The sequence below is a fragment of the Sus scrofa genome, chromosome 2, assembly GCF_054392235.1.
Source record: "Sus scrofa isolate SSC_HxYL_T2T_F1_AM1 chromosome 2, Sscrofa_HxYL_maternal_Yorkshire_Landrace_v2.0, whole genome shotgun sequence".
NCBI lineage: Eukaryota > Metazoa > Chordata > Mammalia > Artiodactyla > Suidae > Sus > Sus scrofa.
The window spans coordinates 77,123,470-77,144,447 of NC_139384.1; the positions used below are offsets into that span (position 1 = coordinate 77,123,470).

General features: G+C 41.6%; 1 protein-coding gene across 1 annotated transcript; it reads left to right on the plus strand.

The window, feature by feature from the left end:
* The first annotated feature begins 282 nt into the window (after positions 1 to 282).
* LOC100515649 (olfactory receptor 7G2-like) lies at positions 283 to 1,224 on the plus strand. The gene has a single exon (XM_005652840.1). It carries the CDS (start codon positions 286 to 288, stop codon positions 1,222 to 1,224), a length of 939 nt encoding a protein of 312 aa, XP_005652897.1. The 5' UTR covers positions 283 to 285.
* Positions 1,225 to 20,978: the final 19,754 nt, after the last annotated feature.

The following is a 20,978-nucleotide window of genomic DNA, read 5'->3' on the forward strand; positions in this document are numbered from 1 at the left end:
TCATGGAGACTTTGTCAGGTCTTTAACCCACTGAGCCACAGTGGGAATGTCCATTTAAGCACTTTTTTATTTTTTAAAACTATGACATGGTATCAAATTCTCTGGAGGGTTTATTAAAACTCAGATTGCTAGCCCTGACCTACAGAGTTAATTGGCAGTACATCTGGAGTGATAGCAAACATTTGTGTTTCTAACAAGTTCTCACTTGCTGCTGCTGCCCCTCCTCTGGGAACCATTCATTTCCTTTTTTATTTACACCATTTCCCCACCAGATGCATCAACAACATGGAATCCAAAAATCAAACAGATGTTTCCAAATTCCTTCTCCTGGGATTGACAGAGGATCCAGAACTGCAGCCCTTCTTATTCTTCCTCTTCCTGTCCATATACCTGGTCACTGTCCTGGGAAACCTGCTCATCATCCTGGCTGTCAGCTCTGACTCCCACCTCTACACCCCCATGTACTTCTTCCTCTCCAACCTGTCCTTCACTGAAATCTGTTTAAGCACAACCACGATCCCAAAGATGCTGGTAAACATCCAAACACACAATCAGAGCATCACTTACAGAGGTTGCCTTATCCAGATATGCTTCATCTTGCTTTTTGGTGGTTTTGAAAATTTCATCCTTGCTGTCATGGCCTATGACCGCTATGTGGCCATTTGTCACCCCCTCAGGTACATGGTCATTGTGAACCCCCAGCTGTGTCTTCTGCTGGTCCTGCCCCCACTGCTCATGAGCACTATAGTTGGCCTGATCCTTAGTCTGACAATGTTGCGCTTGTCCTTCTGCAAGAACCTGGAAATCCCCCACTTCTTCTGTGAACTTCCTCAGGTCATCAAGCTGGCTTGTTCTGATACCCTCATCAACAACATCCTGATATATTTAGCGATTGGTGTATTTGGTGCTATTTCTCTCCCTGGGATCATTTTCTCTTATATTCGGATTGTCTCCTCTGTTTTGAGAATGCCATCAGCAAGGGCAAAGCTTAAAGCTTTTTCCACCTGTGGGTCTCACCTCTCAGTTGTGTTCTTGTTCTGTGGGACAGTTTTTGGGGTGTACATTAGTTCTGAGGTTACCACCTCTCCCAGGAAGACTTCAGTGGCTTCAGTTATGTACATTGTGGTTCCCCAAATGATGAACCCTTTTATCTATAGCTTGAGAAATAGTGACATGAAGGCAGCCTTAAGAAAACTCATTAGAAAGCTATCTTCTTTCTTGTGATTGTACCATCTACTTGGCACTGGATTTCTAGACTGAGGCAAGGAGTTAGGAATCCTGGGTGAGCCCTATTGCCTGATCCCTTCATCAACAAGTTCTTCTAAAACAGCCAACAGCAGAATTTCCAAGTTAACTCTAACATGTGGTTGACCCGAGACTTTGCTTTTTGTCAGCCCTATGATGTTTGGCACCTAATTTCAAGGCTTCACTTCAATTTCTTTGCTCAATTTCTATAGAAGTAGAGCCTGAAGCAAGGGTTCTAGTTTGAAAGGATTTTTTGTTTTGCATTACTCTCAGAAGAAGGAATATTGCTGAAATAATGTAGGAAAGGAAGTACTGAAGCAATGCTTTCATCATATCTAGAGACCAGCTTCCACCTGATGTATGGTAGGTCATGTCACTTGCACCCCAGAGTTAGGTCTATAGAAGGGTAAGGGATCTTGCCTTTATACACGCACTGAATAAAGAATTAGATTGGTCCTGGTAAACTCTTTCCTACTGAGGAACATTTGTGGCTAGGCAGTCAGTTTTATTATCTCTTAAATGTGCATGATTAGATCATGTCAGTAGTTTGAAATGAGTGTCAGATATTTGAATTTCATAAGTGAGGAAGCCTTCAGTTCTAGTAAGAAAAGCAATCTGAAGGTCTTCTTGGCATGAAACATACGGAAACAGGGGAGTAGGAATTGATTCACTCCTCCATGTGTTGTTTTGTCCTAGGACTAGTTCTCTTCAAGGTCACTAGTTGTGGTACCAGATGAAGATGTCATATCTGGACATGATTTCCAGATCCCTTGTTGTCCTCCTTTGGGTCAGATGATTATAGACTTTTCCATGGCATCAGCTAGAAGATGTTTCTGGAATGGATTGTAGAGTGGCCCTCAAAAAATTTGTTCACATCTCATTTCTTATAATGTATTGTTGTTATATAATAAAAAGATGAATGTTGTAATAAGCTATCATGGAATAAAATTGAAAAAAAGATGAATGTTATTTATTTGGAATTAGGGACATTTAGCAGATGAGTTTATCCCAGATTATCAGAACAGGTCCCAAATATAATCCATGTATCCTAACCAGCTCAACAGAAGTGGAACTAACACAGAGGAAGGTAGGAGGTAATGCAGACATGGTGACAGAAATTGGATTTTTGCAACCAGTATTTGATCATTTCCCCACTTTTTTGAGATACAATTGACATAAAAACTGTATAAAATTAAGGTGTACAACTTGTTAAATTGTTCTATTAGTATATTCAAAATGATTACTGGAGTTCCTGTTGAGGTGCAGCAGAAATGAATCTGACTATCATCCACGAGGATATGAGTTCTATCCCTGGCCTTGCTCAGTGGGTCAGGGATCCAGCATCGCTGTGAGCTGCAGCGTAGTTCACAGACGAGGCTTGGATTGTGTGTTTCTGTGGCTGTGGTGTAGGCCCTCAGCTGTAGCCCCATTTCAACCTCTAGCCTGGGAAATTCCAAGTCCCAGAGTGTGGTCCTAAAAAGCGAATAAATAAATAAATAAATAAATAAATAAATAAAAGAATGGTTTCCAGTTTCATCATTAACACTTCTTTTGGTGATGAAACTATTTCAGATCTATTCCCTTGGGAATATTCAAGTAAACAGTATATCATTGTTAGCTATAATCATCATGCTACACAAATTGGAACCTTAGCACTTGACCTTATAACTGGAATTTTGTACCCTTGGCCAGTATCTCCTCATTTCCCCCAGCTCTGTGATAACCACCATTCTACTCTCAAACTTTCTATGATTTTGACTTTTTAGTTTGATGGAGTTCCATTTGTTGAGTGTTGCTTTTATTACTTGTGCTTTTTTGGTCATATTAAAAAAAAAAAAACTAATTCTAAGGCCAGTATCAAAGAGTTTTCCCCAATGTTTTCTTTGAAAAATTTTATGGATTCAGACCTTACGTCCTTAATGACTTTTGAGATAGTTTTTGTGAGGGGTGTGCGGCTGGGGTCAAGATTCATTTTGCTACATGTGATTACCCAGCGTTTGCAAAACCATTTATTGAAGAGACTATTCTTTCCTCATTGAGTATTCTTGGTGTTCTTATTAAATATTAGCTGACCATATGTGTGTGGGCTTATTTCTGGGCTCTCGGTTCTGTTCCATTGGTCTATGTGTGTGTGTACCACACAGTTTTGATGATTTGACCTTTGTAATACAATTTGGAATCAGGATGTGTGATGCCTTCAGCATTGTTCTTTCACAAGAATGCTTTGGAAATTCAGGGTCTTTTACCGTTTTTATTGTTTTTATGGTATTGTATTGTATGTTATTATATTTTATGTCTTTTTAGGGCCACACCTGTGCCATATGGAGGTTTCCAGGCTAGGGGTGGAATCAGAGCTGTAGCCGCTGGCCTATGCCACAGCCACAGTAACGCCAGATCCAAGCTGCATCTGCAAACTACAGCCACCTCATGGCAATGCTGGATCCTTAACGACTGAGCAAGTCCAGGGATCGAAGTTGCATCCTCATGTATAGTAGTCAGATTATTTTTCCACTGAGCCACGACAGGAACACCTGTTTTTGTTTTTATTTCTATTTATTTATTTATTTACTTATTTATTATTTTCTCAGGCTGTACTTGCAGCATATGGAGGTTCCCAGGCTAGGGGCTGAATCAAAACTACGGCTGCTGGACTATGCCTCGACCACAGCAACGCAGGATCTGTCAGCTCACTGCAATACCAGATCCTTAACTCACTGAGTGAGGCCAGGGATCAAACCTGCAACCTCAAGGTTCCTAGTCAGATTCATTTCTGCTGCACCATGACGGAAACTCCCAACACCTGTTTTTAAATGTGCAACTCAGAGGCATTAAGAACACTTACCACCATCGATCCTTAGAATCCTTCATTTCACAGAATTGAAATGTATTCCTATTAACAACACCCTAATGACTCTTCCCCCCAGATCCTGGAAACCTCATGCTAATCTGGATGACTCTGAATTTGCTTATCCTAGCATCCTCATGTTGGTAGAGTCATATATTATTTGTCCTTTTGCGACTGGCTTATTTCACTTAGCATTATGTCTTCAAGGTTCATGTAAGTTGTAGCAGGTATCAGAGTTTCTTTTTAAGGCTGAATCATGTCCTATCGCATGTATAGTCCGTATTTTATTCATTCATTCATTCATTCATGTATCTTTTCAGGGCTGCAACTATGGCATAGGGAAGTTCCCAGGCTGGGGGTTGAATTGGAGCAGCAGCTGTCAGCCTGCCCCGAAATCACAGCAACGCTGGATCCTTAACACACTGAGTGAGGCCAGGTGTTGAACCAGCATCCTCATAGACTCTATGTCAGGTTCTTAACCTGCTGAGCCACAAAGGGAACTTCCCACATTTTATTTGCCCATTTCTCTCTCGATGGACATTTGGGTTGTTTCCACCTTTTGGCTATTGTGCATAATGCTGCTTGACCGTGGGTACATAAACAACTGTTTATGTTGCTGCCTCTGTTTCTTTTGGGAGTATATCCAGGAGTGAAATGACTAGATCTTATAATGCTACTTTTAATTTTTGGAGGAAATTACTTATTTTTTTCCATACTAACTTCACTATTTTACATCCCTGCTAACAATGCACAGGGATTCCAGTTTCTCCACATCAATGTCAACCCTTATTCTTTCCCCTCCTCTTCCTCCCCCTTCCTGTTATATAGTAACCATCCTAAGGCCTATCTCTTTATGGTTTGGATTTGCTTTTTCTTAGTGATTATGTATGTCGAGTATCCTTTCTTGTTCTAGTGGCCATTTGAATATCTTCTTAGTGATTATGTATGTCGAGTATCCTTTCTTGTTCTAGTGGCCATTTGAATATCTTCTCTGGAGAAATTTTTTGCAAGTCCTCTGTCTAAATTTTAATCTTTTTTTTTTCTTTTCTGCTTTTTCTTGTTGAATTGCAGAAGTACACTATATTTGGGGGATATCAGTCCATTATCATCTTATTGCTTGTTTTGTGGTAAAGATTTTAGCTTTAGTTTATTTGAAACGATTTCAAATTGGTATGATAAGAGCTAACATCACAACAGACAAGTGGGTAAAGGACATAAATGGATATTGTAAAAAAAGAACGGCAATGGCTAGAAATATTGGAACGTATTTCAATGTTAATTTCAGTCATACCAAAGATAATGTTTATCAAACTGTTATGTTTTAAACAATTTTATCAGAGTATAATTGACGTACAATATTGTATTAGCTTCAGATGTACAGCAAAGCGAATCAGTCATACATATAAATACGTCCATTCTTTTTCCCCATGTAGGTTATTACAAGCTGTTGAGCAGATTTTCCTGGACTATCCAGTGGGTTCTCATTAATCATCTCTTTTATACAGGAGTATGTCTATGTTATTCTCATCCTTCCAATTCTTCCCTCCCCCCACAATGGTTTCATCTAATGTAACCATGCAATTGGTTTTGAAATCTGCGAGTTTGTTTCTGTTTCATAAACAAGTTCTTTTGTATCATTTTTATTAGATTCCACATGTAAATGGTATCATATGATCTTTATCTGTCTGTCTCTGTCTGACTGACTTCACTCAGTATGATAATTTCTAGGTCCATTCACGTTGCTGCAGATGGCATTATTTTATTCTTTTTTATGGATGAGTAGTATTCCACTATATATATGTACAACTTCTTCTTTATCCAGTCTTCTGCCAGTGAACATACAGGTTGCTTCCGTGTCTTGGCTATTGTAGATAGTACTGCAATGAACATCGTGGTATGTGTACCTTTTTGAATTATGGCTTTCTCTGGACATATACCCAGGAGTGGGATTGCTGGTTCATATGGTAGTTCTTTTTCAGTTTTTTGAGGAACCTCCATGCAGTTCTCCCTAGTGGTTGCACCAGTTTACATTCCCACCAACAGTGTAGGAAGGTTCCCTTTTCTCCAAACCCTCTCATGCATGTATTGTGCATGGTCATCCAGGCTGGCGTGAGATGGTACCTCATTGTAGTTTTGAATTTCATTTCTCTAATGGTTAGTGATGTTGAGCATCTTTTCATGTGTTTTTTTTTTTTGTCATCCAAATTATTATTTTTTAAAGAAAAATGTCCAGTGTTACAGAGGGTTCTGAGAAAATACTTTCATAGGGTGTCTTTGAGTAGAACTATTTTGAAGCCTGTCAATGTTTATCAAAGTTTAAAATGCCTACATTTCCAAGTGCAGGAGTTCATTTCAGGGAATCCATTCAGACACTTTATTACAGAGTAAGTGTTAAGAGTATTATATGTGTTTTGGCACCCTCTTGAATTCTGTTTGGAAAGTGGCAAAGAATAAAGGAATATGTGGCTCCTAAAGAACTGTGAATACAGCACAAAAATTTATTGTGAAAAATGCTTTGTTATTACCAAAATTTTTAAAAAGTGGGTGACTTTAGGAGGTGCATTATTATCTCATTTCTAAAGTGGTTGAATTTATCCCTCTTTTCATTTTTGGAGTGTGATTGTTTTACCTTATTTAAGAAATGATTAACTCTCCAAGTTTTCTATATTGTTTTCTAAACATTTAAGACTTTGGTACTTTGGAGTAACTTTTGCATATGCTGTAGTATAGAATCAAATTTCATTTACTGAATCGCTGTTTATTACTGAATGGTCATATCCGTTCCCTATAGTGCTACATTGTCATAAAGAACGTGTCCAATGCCTTCCGTGTGCTAAGTATAGGGTTTATTTAGGCGAGGATTTACTTGGCACTATATTTCTGTATGTTCCAGCAGCATAGCATTTAAGTTTCTATTGCTTCATATCTTGATATTTGGTAAAACAAATAGTCCTCTTTGTTCTTATATGCCAGTAAATCAAATATTCTTTCTCCATTGTTCTTTTTTTTTTTTTTTTTCTTTTTAAGGCTACACTTGTTGCATATGGAAGTTGCCAGGCTAGGGGTCAATTTGGATTTACAGCTGCTGGCCTACATCACAGCCACAGCAATGCAAGATCTGAGATGCATCTGAAACCTGCACCACAGTTCATGTCAACTCCGGATCCTTGATCCACTGAGCAAGGCCAAGTATTGAAGCCTCATGCATGCTAGTTGGATTCATTATCACTGAGCCACAGTGGGAACACCTCTCCATTGTTGTTTTATATAAATTTTAAAATAATCCTCTCAAATACAATAAAATCTCAGGCTTTGCATTAAATCCGCAAAAATAATTGAGGAAAATTGACATCTCTATGATATTGCATATATCCGTCTAAAATTAGAATATTCTGGAGTTCCTGTTGTGGCTCCGTGGTTAACGAATCTGACTAGGAACCATGAGATTGCAGGTTCGATCTATGGCTTTGCTCAGTGGGTTAAGGATCTGGCGTTGCCGTGAACTGTGGTGTAGGTAGACATCTAGCCTGGGAACCTCCATATGCCACGGAAGCGGCCCTCGAAAAGGCAAAAAACAAAAACAACAACAAAAAGAATATTCTTTCCATTGATTTAGCTTTTTTATATTGATCTTCAGTATAATTCTATAACGTGCTTTCACATTTTCTCTAACACTTTCCAGGTATTTATTTGGTGATTTTTAAAGTGTCTTTTAGAAACCATACTTTCTAAACAAATGTTGTTTTGCAATGACATTCAATTGATATTTGCATAGTGATTTTAATTTCAACCTTGCTACACTCTATTGGTCTTTCTAATAAATAAATCACCTATGGATTTTTTTGGCATTCTCTCTACCGAGATGTTAATGTTTTCTGCTAAAAATTCCACATTTTTATTCATTCAGAGTAGCTCAAACTTACAGTCTATTGTTTGAATGAAAGTAGTGCTAATCAGCATCTTTTATATTGCTCTTGATTTAAAGGGAATGTTTAGACAGAAAGAGACTCATAACTACAGAGAACAAACTGGTGGTTTCCCGAAGGGAAGGGGTGTAGGGTTGGGCAAAATAGGAGACAGGGATTAAGAGGTATAAAGTTCCAGTTATAAAATAAATGTATCATGAGGATGTACTGTCAGCATAGGGAATGTAGTTGACAGTATTGTACTTACTGTGTATGGTGACAGATGGAAACTAAACATTGTGGTGATCATTTTTTTCATTTTTAAAAATTTTATTGAAGTATAGTTGATTTACAATATTATAATTTCTGCTGTACAACCAAGTGACTCAGTTATACGTATACACATATCCATTCTTTCTTCAGACTATTTTTCCATGTAGGTTATCACAGACTATTGATTGAGTAGAGTTCTTTGTGCTATACAGCAGGTCCCTGTTGACCATCCCGTCCATATACAATAGTGTGCATATGCCAATCCCAAACTCCCAGTCCATTCCACCCCGCCCCCACCTTTCCCCTTTGGTAACCATAAGCTTGTTTTCAAAGTCTATGAGTCTGTTTCTGCTTTGAAAATAAGTCCATTTGTTGGAGTTCCTGTCGTGGCGCAGTGGTTAACAAATCCGACTAGGAAACATGAGGTTGCGGGTTCGGTCCCTGCCCTTGCTCAGTGGGTTAAGGATCTGGCATTGCCGTGAGCTGTGGTGTAGGTTGCAGACGCAGCTCGGATCCCGTGTTGCTGTGGCTCTGGTGTAGGCTGGCAGCTACAGCTCCGATTCAGCCACTAGCCTGGGAACCTCCATATGTCGCGGGAGTGGCCCAAGAAATAGCAAAAAAAAAAAAAAAAAAGACAAAAAAAAAAAGAAAATAAGTCCATTTGTATCATTTTTTTTTAGTGGTGATCATGTTTTCATGTGGAAAACTGTCAAATCACTGTGTTGCACACCGGTACCTGAAACTAATATAATATTGTATGTCAATTATAATTAAATTAAAAATAAATAAAAACAGAAGGAAGCTTTTGAGTGTCTGATCATAAATTATTTCATTCACTGTAGATTGTCTAAAATATTGTTTCCTTCCCTCTTTCTTTCTTTCTTTCTTTTTTTTTTCTTTTTAGGGTGGCACCTGCATATGGAAGTTCCCAGGCTAGGGGTTGAATGGGAGCTACAGCTGCTGGCCTACGCCACCACCATAGCAAAGCAGGATCCAAGCCTTGTCTGTGACCTACACCATAGCTCACAGCAATCTGGATTCCGGACCCACTTAGTGAGTCCAGGGACTAAAGCTGCAATCTCATGGATATTAGTCAGATTCGCTCCCACTGGGCCAAAATGGGAATCCCTAAAATATCATTTCTTGAGTTAAGCTCACTTCTATTTTCTTGAGTTAAGGTCACTTTGCTATTCTATGAGAGGTAGAAGAAGAATCCACTATTATCGAGGAAAATAATTTTATTCAAATGTTTTCTCTACCTAGTGAAAAAAATCATTTGTTTTGCTCTTTATCTGTAAAGATGTCAAATATTTATATATTTATTTACTTATTTACCAGTTCATTCACTCATTGATTTAACAAATATTAATCAAAGGCACATTGTTGCCAGCCATTTATAGGTGCTAATGATTGAGCTGCACACAAACAGATGGAAATCCCAGTGCTCAGAGATGAGGGTGCAAATTTTATAAAGGGAAGCTTCTAGTTACATCCATGTTGTTGCCAATGGCAGTATTCTGTTCTTTTTTATGGATGAGTACTATTCCATTGTGTATATATACCACATCTTCTTAATCCATTCATCTGTTGATGGACTTTAGGTTGTTTCCATGTCTTGGCTGTTGTGAATAGTGCTGTAATGAACATAGGGGTGCACGTATGTTTTTGAATTATATTTTGTCCAGATATATACCCAGGAGAGGGATTGGTGGATCACATGGTAGTTTTATATTTATGCAAACTATTACATTTAGAATGGATAAGAAATGAGGTCTTACTGTTCAGCACAAGGAACTATATCCAATCTCTTGGGATAGCACATGATGGAAAATAGTATGAGAAAAAGAATGTGTATATATGTATGACTGGGTCACTATGCTGTACAGCAGAAATTGACACAGCACCACAAATCAACCATACTCTAATTAAAAATAAAATAGAATTAAAAAAATAAAAAAGGAATGCTTCCTTAAAGTGGAGTCGGGCGGCCACAAGGAGGAGCTTTCACACAGTACCACTCATGGACAGTTACCCAAATAATTTTCAATAGGCCCTTTCAGAAGAATTATCCACAGGAAAGAATCATCCATTTCAGACCCTAACAGGAAAAGGTATACACTGCATCTCCTACAAGAAATTGACCAGCTCAGCAACTCAGGGAATGAGAAAATGTCATCACCCTGATGATGGACTTTCTTTCAGAACAACTCCTCTCAACTTTCTCCTTTTTTCTCTATCAAATGAAGTGCTCCTCCTTTGTTGGTTGGCCTTGCCTACAGTTTTGCTATAGCGTGCTTGTCCCAAATTGCAATTCCCTGCTATTCTTGGATAAACCCTCTTAGGAGGAAACTAAAAGGAAGGCCTAAAAATGTATAAGTCTGCATGACTCATTGACCCACCCAGACCCAGACCTGCAGTCTCCACTTTATCAGACCTCCACAGGTGGCACAACCAAGCCCATGAAGCGGTTGATGTCCCAAGGACAAAGACAGTCCCAAGAAGAAAGTTAAATTTTTATACCATGATCTCAACTGCAATCCCTGACCAATAGAACTCAGCATGTGACCCCCACCTGTAAATCCTGATTCTCTCCCAGTGGTGGTGGCTCTGAATTCCTCTTGCTCAGTGCTGCCAGCCACTCTGCTAGTTGAGAAATCTTTTTTTTAAATTTTATAATGATTTCTATTTTTCCATTATAGCTAGTTTACAGTGTCAGTTTTCTACTGTACAGCAAGTTGGCCCAGTTATGCATACATGAAATATATTCTTTTTTTAAAAAAAATAAATCTTACTTGAGATTTCACTGCTCCAGTCAACGGTCTTTCTTTCTCCGGCACTCTAACATTTTGGCTCCTGAGACCCTGCACCTTCTCCTCCCATCGCCATTGTTCTTCCTCCTCCTCCTTCCTGCCCCCAGAATCCTAATTCCCACTCCCCAAATGCCACCCCCAACCATAATAACAACCCCTTTTATTCCTTCCCCAATGAGATCTTCATCAGCAATACCCCTGAGGGCCCAATTCTTCCTTTAAGAGAGGTTGCAGGAGTTGAAGGAATAGTCAGAGTTCCTATGCCTTTTTCTTTGGGAGACTTATCCCAAATAGAAAAATGCTTAGGTTCCTTCACCTCAGATCCAACTACCTACACAGAAGAATTCCAATATCTCATTCACTCCTATGACTTAACTTGGTAACATATGTATGTATCCTTAGCTCTACTCTCTCCCCCAAAGAAACAAATTTGGCTGGCAGCCCAAGCCCATGCAGACACCTAACATACTCAAGACCCTATGAACAATGCTGTTGGAACTCTAGCTGTCCTTCATGTGGACCCTGATAGGAACCATCAGGTAGACTCTCCAGACAGACTCAAGAGAAGCCACCTTATCTCTTGCCTAGTAGAAAGAATGGAGAGGCCCTCCTTAAAAAATAGTTAATTATGATAAAATTAGAGAAACAATATAAGAAGCCCAAGAGAATCCAGCCCTTTTTATGTCCAGGCTTACAGAGGCTATTCTCAAGTAACTTAGGATTTCTACTCTAAATCTAGACAGTGAATAAGGAAAAACTTATCTCTATATGCATTTCATTTCCCAGTCAGCAACATATAAAAAAAAAATTACGAAAACTAGAGGATGGTCCTTTGACCCCACAAAGAGACCTCATTAAAGCTGCCTTTAAGGTTAACAATAGACAGGAAGAACAAAAGGCCCCCAAACTAAAAGAGTCCATGACCAAATATCAGCTTCTTCCCTATATGGGGAAGTCCTCAAATACAAAACCAAGGACCTCCCCCTCCCCGAGGCATACAAACTTATAGAACGATCTCCCCTCCAGGGGCCTGTTTCAAATGTGGCTTAGAGGGGGCATTGGGCGAATAAATGCCCTAACTCAAACCCCCTGCCAGGCCCTTGTCCCAAATGTGGTCAAACTGGACATTGGAAGGTGGACCGTGGGAAGCCAGGCAGCCTGCCATCCCTCCAACGGGACACTGTCAGGGAAACTGTGGGCAGCCCACTGTCTCCCCTCCAAAGCCCACCTTGGAGACCATCAACATGCACAACCTGCTGGGCCTGGCCATGGAAGACTGATGGGGCCCCGAGGCCACCAGGACTGTGCCTTCCCACCACCACTCTGGAGCCTCAGGTATCTATGGCAGTAGCAGGTAAGACTGTTTTGTTCTTACTGAACATGGGGGCATCATATTCACTATTACCTCATTTCTAGTGTATTCTCTACTGTTATGACAATGGAGTTGAAGGAGACAGAGACTGGAGCAGTGAGACTGCAAGCAGGTGTACTGACCAGCAGAGTGGCTGAGAGCACTGAGCAGAGAGAACTCAGGCCCCTCACCAATAGAGCAAGGGCATTTTTTATAGGCAGGGGTCTGTCTCTTGGGTCACATAGTCTTAAAGAAAAAGGGGGAAGAGGGCTTGGGAAACAGGGAAGGAGGATTTAGGTCATCTTCTAAAATTTTAACAATCTTGGAGTTCCTGTCATGGCGCAGTGGTTAACGAATCCTACTAGGAAACATGAGGTTGCGAGTTCGATCCCTGGCCTTGCTCAATGGGTTAAGGACCTGGTGTTGCCGTGAGCTGTGGTGTAGGCTGCAGACACGGCTCGGATCCTGCATTGCTGTGGCTGTGGCCTAGGCCGGCAGCTACAGCTCCAATTAGACCCCTAGCCTGGGAATCTCCATATGCTGCAGGAGCGGCCCTAGAAAAGACCAAAAAAAAAAAAAAAAAAAAATTTTTAACAATCTCTTTGACTCTAATTATCTTGAGGTTTGACAGTTCCTTAAGTTGTCTTTGTCAGGAGGCCTCCATCCGTGCCAGGGTCTGTTTCCTTTTGGTTTGGTCAGCTGAAACCACATCTGGATCCTGGGTGGAATTTTGATGATATGGCTGATATCATGTCTTCTGTTTTGGACTTTCTCTCCTTATTACAGATACCACCTCCCCCACTTCTGTAGTGGGGGTAAATGTGTTGCTCACTACACCCCAACAGACCAGACCTTTAGTTTGCACAAATTTTTTTTTTTTTTTTTGCTTTTTAGAGCTACACCTGTGGCATATGTATGTTCCCAGGCTAGGGGTTGAATTGGAGCTGTAGCTGCCGGACTACACCAGAGCCACAGCAATGTGGGATCTGAGTCATGTCTGTGACCTACACCACAGCTCATGGCAACACTGGATCCTTAAACCACTGAGTGAGGCCAGGGATTGAACCTTCATCCTCATGGATGCTGGCTAGATTGATTTCCTCGGAGCCATGACGCGAACTCCAATTTGCACACTTTTAAACACTACTTTTTGCCAGTCATTTCTAGTTATTCCCACATGTCCAACTGAGTTCTACACCTACATTCAATTTCCTACACAACCAAACTCAAATTTCCTACTCGCATGCCAGCCAGCTTAAGGGCCCACTCCTCTCAGTCCTTCCCACCTCCCCTCTGATGTAAATCCCATTGTTTGGGACACCAGTATGCCCTCCTTTGCTAGACATCATTCTCCCATTCTCACAAGACTAAAGGATCCTACTAAATTTCCTAACCAATGTCAATATCCTATTAGCCCAGAGGCTCAGAAGGGACTAAAGCCTATGATTCAGTGCCTCCTTAAGGCCAATGTTTTCAAACCTATTCACTCTCTGTTCAACACTCCTATCCTTCCTGTGAAAAAACCAGATGGATCCTTCCAATTACTTCAGGATCTTTGCCTCATCTATCAGGCAGTCCTTCCCATTAATTCAGTGGTCCCAAATCCCTGTATCTTCCTCCTAACACTTCTCGCTTTTTAGGGCTGTACCCTCATCATACAGAGGTTCCCAGGCTAGGCTTGAATTGGAGCTACAGCTGCTGGCTACACCACAGCCATAGCAACACTGGACATGAGCCACACCTGCAACCTACATCACAGTTCATGGCAATGCCAGATCCTTAACCCACTGAGCAAGGCCAGGGATTGAGTCTGCAACCTTATGGTTCCTAGCAGTATTATGTTTCCTCTGCACCACAATGGGAGCGCCTCATTTCTCAGTTCTTGCCTTAAAGACATCTTTTTTACAGTCCCTCTAGACCTTGCATGCCAGGACTTATTTGCTTTCACATGGACTGACCCTGACACTCTTTCGGCCTCTCAGGTAACCTGGACAGTCCTTATTCAGGGTTTTAGAGACAGCCCACCTTTCTTTGGCCAAGACCTAGCCACAGTTATTAACCATCTAAATATAAAGCCTAGCACCATCTTATAATATGTAGATGACCTCCTTCTCTGCAGTCCTTCAATCTCTCAAAACAACACACTTCACTCCTCCTAAATTTCCTGGCAAACAAGGATTATCAGGTCTCTCCATCAGGGCTCAACTAAGTCAACAGTCTGTAATTTATCTTGGACTTCTCTTAACTCCCATGCATAGATCCTTTATGACAGACAAAAAAGCTCTCATTGAAAAGATGCCAGTTTCATCAATAAAAAAAAAAAAGAAGAAGAAGAAGAAGAAGAAGAAGAAGTTTTTACATTTTGGGGCCTAGTAGGGAGGCAGAATAATAACTCAGGTAGTCAGTGTAGGAGCATGGACTTTGATGCATTCTTTGGTATGGCTGTTGATTAACATTGTGGCTTAAGGGCTCCAGGGAGTAACATTCCCACAGGCCTTATTTACTCTAGGGAGTGTACCTATGCCCAGATGGACATTAATCTCTAACCCCCTGTGACTCAGTTTATGGGAAGAGAAGGGCAAAGAAACCATGAGATTTATGGGACATTTCCATCCCTAAAACCCCATTGGACAAAGACAGATCGAGGTAATTAGGCAAGGCCAATGGTAGAGAAAACCACCTCTTTCTGGACCCCATATTGGTACCCCCCATCTTTAAGGGATAAAAACCCCTAAAAGACGGTAGAGAAGGGGGCTCTTCTCCCCCCTCCCAGCAGTGCTGGGAGCTATTTGCTTTCCTGTAATAAAGACTTTGCTTGCTTGCTGCCTGTGTGTCTGTGAAGTTCATTCTTCAGTATTTTTAAACCTTCAGGCTGCGTGAACAAGAGCCCAGATTCCGGCATCAGTAGGGTATTTCAGGTTAAGGATATCCAATTTCTGTGTCTTAACAAAGCCCCTCTACGAGGCCACTCATTGACCCATTGAGGAGCACTTAGAACCATCTATACCCATTAAGGCTCCTTTCCAAAAATTAAAACAACCCCTTATCACTGCCCAGCCTTGGGGCTTCCTAATCCATCTAGAGAGTTTCCTCACCACAGACATGCTAGAGAAAGATTTGCAGTGGGACTCAGGACACAAAAGTATGGGGATGAACTTTGCCCCATTGCCTACTATCTAAACAATTAGGACCAGCCTGCAGGTTTAAAAATACTCGTGCATACACCCTAATGATCCCTGAGGCTAAAGAACTAAATCTCAGCAACCTCCTATTGTCCTCACCTCACATAATCTCCCTGAGCTAATAAACCGCATCTGAACACTAACTCACACCCTTCTCAACTCCAACAGTTTCACACCCTTCTCATAAAGGACCTATTTAGCTCATTTAAAAGGTGCTCAACTCTTAACCCAGCTACACTGCTTCCCCAGCCTCTTCAGTCTAACAGCCCCTCTCACTTCTGTACGGAAGTAGTTGACTCTTGACCCCTTTTTCCACACTTATCTAGCAAGCCCATACCAGAAACTCCTGACTGGTATATAGATGGTAGCACAACTAACACCTTTCCACGTAAAGCAGGCCATGCCGTTGTATCAGACACAGGAGTTATGGAATCATCTGTGCTTCCCTTTGGTCCACCTCCCAACAAGCTGCATTAGTTGCCCTGACTTGGGCCTTAGCACTAGCAAAGGACAGAAACATAACTATATATACAGACTCTAAATATGCCCGTCACATTCTTCACTCACATGCTGCCATATGGCAAGAATGAGGTTTCTTGACCACCCAGGGCACTCCAATAATTAACAGACACCTAATGAAAGGATGAAAATGCAACCTGACCCTCCCAGAACCCAGGAAGTTAATAAGAAGATGAAAATGCAACCTGACCCTCCCAGAACCCAGGAAGTTAATAAGAAGCTCTAAATGCCCTCGAATTCCAGACCCTGTTCCCTATAGGTAAAAGTTCATACTTTTTGCTGTTTTAGGGCTTGCTTTCTGTTCTGTACAAAACTATGTGGAAGGGGAAAAACAGGCCCCTGAGTATGTGCCTCTATGCATGAAACTTCTTGAAACTGCTTGAGATAACAGGGAAAAGGGTTCCTAACTGCTTGTTTGGCTTCTGTAAAGCTGCTTGCATAAGACAAAAAGAGGAAAAGTTAATCGCCTAACCGACCCCAGTAAGATCGGGTGCGCCACAAAATGTTGAAAATCCTGATAAATATATCTTGGCGACAATATGTCTCCCCCACCCAGGGACAGGCACAAACACGTAACTCCAGAACAACTTAAAATTAATTGGTCCACGAAGCACGGGCTCTCGAAGTTTTGAATTGACTGGTTTGTGATATTTTAAAATGATTAGTTTGTAAAAGCGCGGGCTTTGTTGTGAACCCCATAAAAGCTGTCCCGACTCCACACTCGGGGCCGCAGTCCTCTACCCCTGCGTGGCGTACGACTGTGGGCCCCAGCGCGCTCGGAATAAAAATCCTCTTGCTGTTTGCATCAAGACCGCTTCTCGTGAGTGATTTGGGGTGTCGCCTCTTCCGAGTCCGGACGAGGGGGATTTTCACTCGACTGGCCTTTCACTTACACACAGACTATGACAAGAAGCACAACTTCCAAGGAAGGAAGCAGTCATTCGCATAAAAGGACACCAACCCTGCACCTCACCTTTTACTAGAGGAAATACCCCAGCTGATAAGAAAGCAAAGAGATGTACCTTAAGCCTCCAGCCTCACCAGATCCTTCCTTTATAGTCAAACCTCATTAGACCTCACTATACCCAATGGGAACATGACTGCTACACAAAACTAGGAGCAAAGATGCAAAATCGCTGGCACCAAAAGAAAACCATGGGATGGAATTGTTGGAGGTAGGCCCCTTGGAATTATGGACCCTGGATACTGTAACTTCACTATAGATTTATGGCCCCCAACTTATCAGGAGTATGTAGAGGCTGGAGCCCTAAGATGATCACCAAATCCCACAGCATTATGGGGAAACTGGGTGTCTTCCACTAGCTCATCTTTTTGCCAAGGAAGGGATATTTTTTTTTTTTTTTTTTTTTTTGCTTTTTAGGGCCACACCTGAGGCATATGGAAGTTCCCAGGCTATGGGTTGAATCGGAGCTACACCTGCCAGCCTAAGCCACAGCCACAGCAACACCAGATCTGAGCCACCTCTGTGACCTACACCATAGCTCACAGCAATGCTGGATCCTTAACCCGCTGAGTGAGGCCAGGGATCGAACCTGAATCCTCATGGATCTTAGTTGGGTTCCTTAACCACTAAGCCATGAAGGGAACTCCAGGACGGGGAATTCTTGATTCAATATAATGTTTAAACATCAAGCCAGGAGTTCCCTTTGTGGCTCAGTGGTTAATGAACCCAACTGGGATCCATGAGGATGTGGGTTCGACCCTGGCCTTGCTCAGTGGGTTAAGCATCCAACATTGCCATGAGCTGTGGTGCAGTTCACAGACGTGACTCAGATCCCTTGTTGCTGTGGCTGTGGTATACCCTAGCAGCTGCAGCTCCGATTCAACCCCCTAGCCTGGGAACCTCCATATGCCAGGAGTGCAACGCTAAAAAGCAAAAACAAACAAACAAACAAACAAACAAACAAAAAAACAAAAAAACGAAAAACCACAAACAAAATAAACCACCCAGCCAGCATATTCATCCTTGATCATCGCAGGCTGCTAAACTTTCCTCCACCTTACAGGGCATTCTTAGATATAGCACAACATAGAATAGATATTGAAAACCCTATCCCTGATGAAGAAAACAAATCCATTTTACTCCAACACTAGGGAGCTGTCCATATGGCAATGTCAATTCCTATCTTCCAATTTTGGTGTTCCTCGGTTGGGGAAGAAATTGTGGAGGATCAGGACAATGGAAACATGTAATAACTTATCGTCTTACAGACTGTCTAGATTTCAGACAAGGAATATTTTTCCTATGTGGTAACATCACTTATGCCTGTTTACCAACTAACTGGACTGGATCCTGTATTTTGGCATTTCTTGCTCCTTCTATCCAATATTCATTAGAGATGGACTCCATCACAATACCGGTCTCTACCCTATTAAGACTAAAATACAACTACTACCCCAACTGGTGGGAATAGGAATGACTGCTGCACTTGGAACAGGTTCAGCTGGACTGGGAATTGCCACTCACAGTCACTCATTACTATCTCAACAAATATCTAAGGCCCTTAAAGAAATAACTGACCAGGAGGTCCTGTCGTGGCTCTGTGGTTAACGAATCTGACTGGGAACCATGAGTTTTTGGGTTCGATCCCTGGCCTTGGTCAGTGGGTTAAGGATGAGCTGTGAGGTCTCAAATGTGGCTCAGATCCTGCGTTGCTGTGTCTCTGGCGTAGGCTGCAAATCCAATTAGACCCTGGCCTGGGAACTTCCATATGCCGTGGGTGCAGCCCTAGAAAGGACAAAAAGACGAAAAATAACTGACAAATTGACCTACCTCCAGAATCAAACTGATTCTCTGGCTGGAGTAGTACTACAAAATAGACAAGGACTAGATCTTCTTACAGGGAAGGAAGGGGGAATTTGTGCAGCGTTAGAAGACAGTTGCTGCTTTTATAACAAGTCAGGACTGGTCAGAGATGGCATAAAATGTTTAAGAGAACAAGCAACCTGGTTCCAACAACAAGGACCTCAAATCTTCTGGCCTTCTTCCTCTTCCCTAATCCCATGCCTAGCTCCCGTCCTCACGCCTCTCATCTTTATTTTTCTTCTCCTAATTGCCAGACTGCCTCTGTCTTGTATGTTTTCTTTTCTCTTCCTTTTTTGCAGAAAACCACTGAATCAATCACAAACAGGTCAACTCCATTCTGGCCTTACAGACCTACAGATACCACCAGATTCCTTCACCTCCCCCACCCCCCTAATCGACACCCCTGTTCATCAGGAGGAAGCTACAGAAGAAGAGCCTTTTGCCCATTTTCCTTTTAAAAACAGGAGGGAATCTTAGGTGGAAGCTAAAACGAAGGCCTGAAAAAGAATAAGTCCGCATGACTCATTGACCCACCCAGACCCAGAACTGCAGTCTCTACTTTATCGGACTTCCACAGGCAAAACGACCAAGCCCATGAAGTGGCTAACTTCCCAAGAACAAAGATAGCCTCAAGGAGAAAGTTAAATTTTTTATATCATGATCTCAATCGCCATCCTGAAGCTACAGACCCCCTGCCTATAAAACCTGATTCTCTCCCAACAGCAGGAGGCTCTGAGTTCCCTTGCTCAGTGCTCCTGACCAACCTGCTGGTTAATAAATCTTGTTTGAGATCTCACCGCTCTGGTCAACTGTCTTTCTTTCCCTGGCACTCTAACAAACCCATTTTTACTGGTAAAGTAACTGGCTTTATTTTGAAGGTCAACAGGAGAAAGAGGTGACATACAAGATGGAATGGAGGACACTGTGATGTGTCAATCTTATTCTTTCTGGAAGGAAGCAATCATTACTCCAGCTGCAGAGAGTGCTGCTGGCAGACAGCCCATCACTGTCAACATCCCTTTGGGGCAACCTCCCAGAAGAGAGCCAACTGCACCCAAATTCCCTCCCTTTTCCCAGGGTTGCATCTAATGCCTGATCAGTATAGGTGTTTAAAGGCCTTGCTCTCTTCTCCCAGCTTGGAATAGCTCTGAAGGGACATTCTAGCTATAAACTCCCTGCAGGGCGTGGGGAGATTGACTTGGAGATTTCACTGCATTTCGTTTTCTCTCTCCAATCTTACATTCTTCCCTTCTATCCCACAGGGGCTGATGCTAGGAGCATTCCACACTAAATTCTTCATGCTAATCTCTGTGTTCCTGTCTATCTCCCAGTGGCCTAATCTGATGTCATAAAAAATATGGAGCCGTTCCCTAGAGGTGTGGCAGCTTAAGGATCCAGCATTGTCACTGCTCTGGCTCAGGCTGCTGCTAAAGTGCAGACTCAGCTCCTGGCTTGAGTACTTCTGCATGCTGTGGTTACAGCCAAAAAGAAAAAAAAAAAAGTGTATCAACTGATAGTTGGTGATAGGTGCTGTGGAGAATATACATTGTTAAAGAGGGCAAGAATAAGAGGCTGCAATTTTATAAAGGAGGGCAAGGAATCTCATGGAATTTTTTTTTTTTTTTTAATGAAGGCTGAATGAGGTGTGAGTTTAAAAATTGTGGCTATGGGCAGCAAAAACCAACCTTGCATTTATGGAGCAAAACTGAATTTGGCAGACTGCATTATCCATTTTTTTTTCTTGCTTAGATTTAATTTTGTGAAATTTTGTTCAGAATTTTGCAAGAGTAAGAATGCTTTGTGTTTTTGCTTTCTTCTGCTAAACTTTATGCTTTAGACACCCAGGTGGTTCTGGCCTTATAAAATGAGATAGAGGATCTTCCTTTCCTTATATTTTCTAAAATCTTATCTTTTAAAAAATTTTATTGGCGTATAGTTGACCTACAATATTGGTAGTCTTGAGATTACCTCTTTCCTGAATGCCTAGAAGAACTTGTCTGTGAGTCTACTTACTTTAGGTT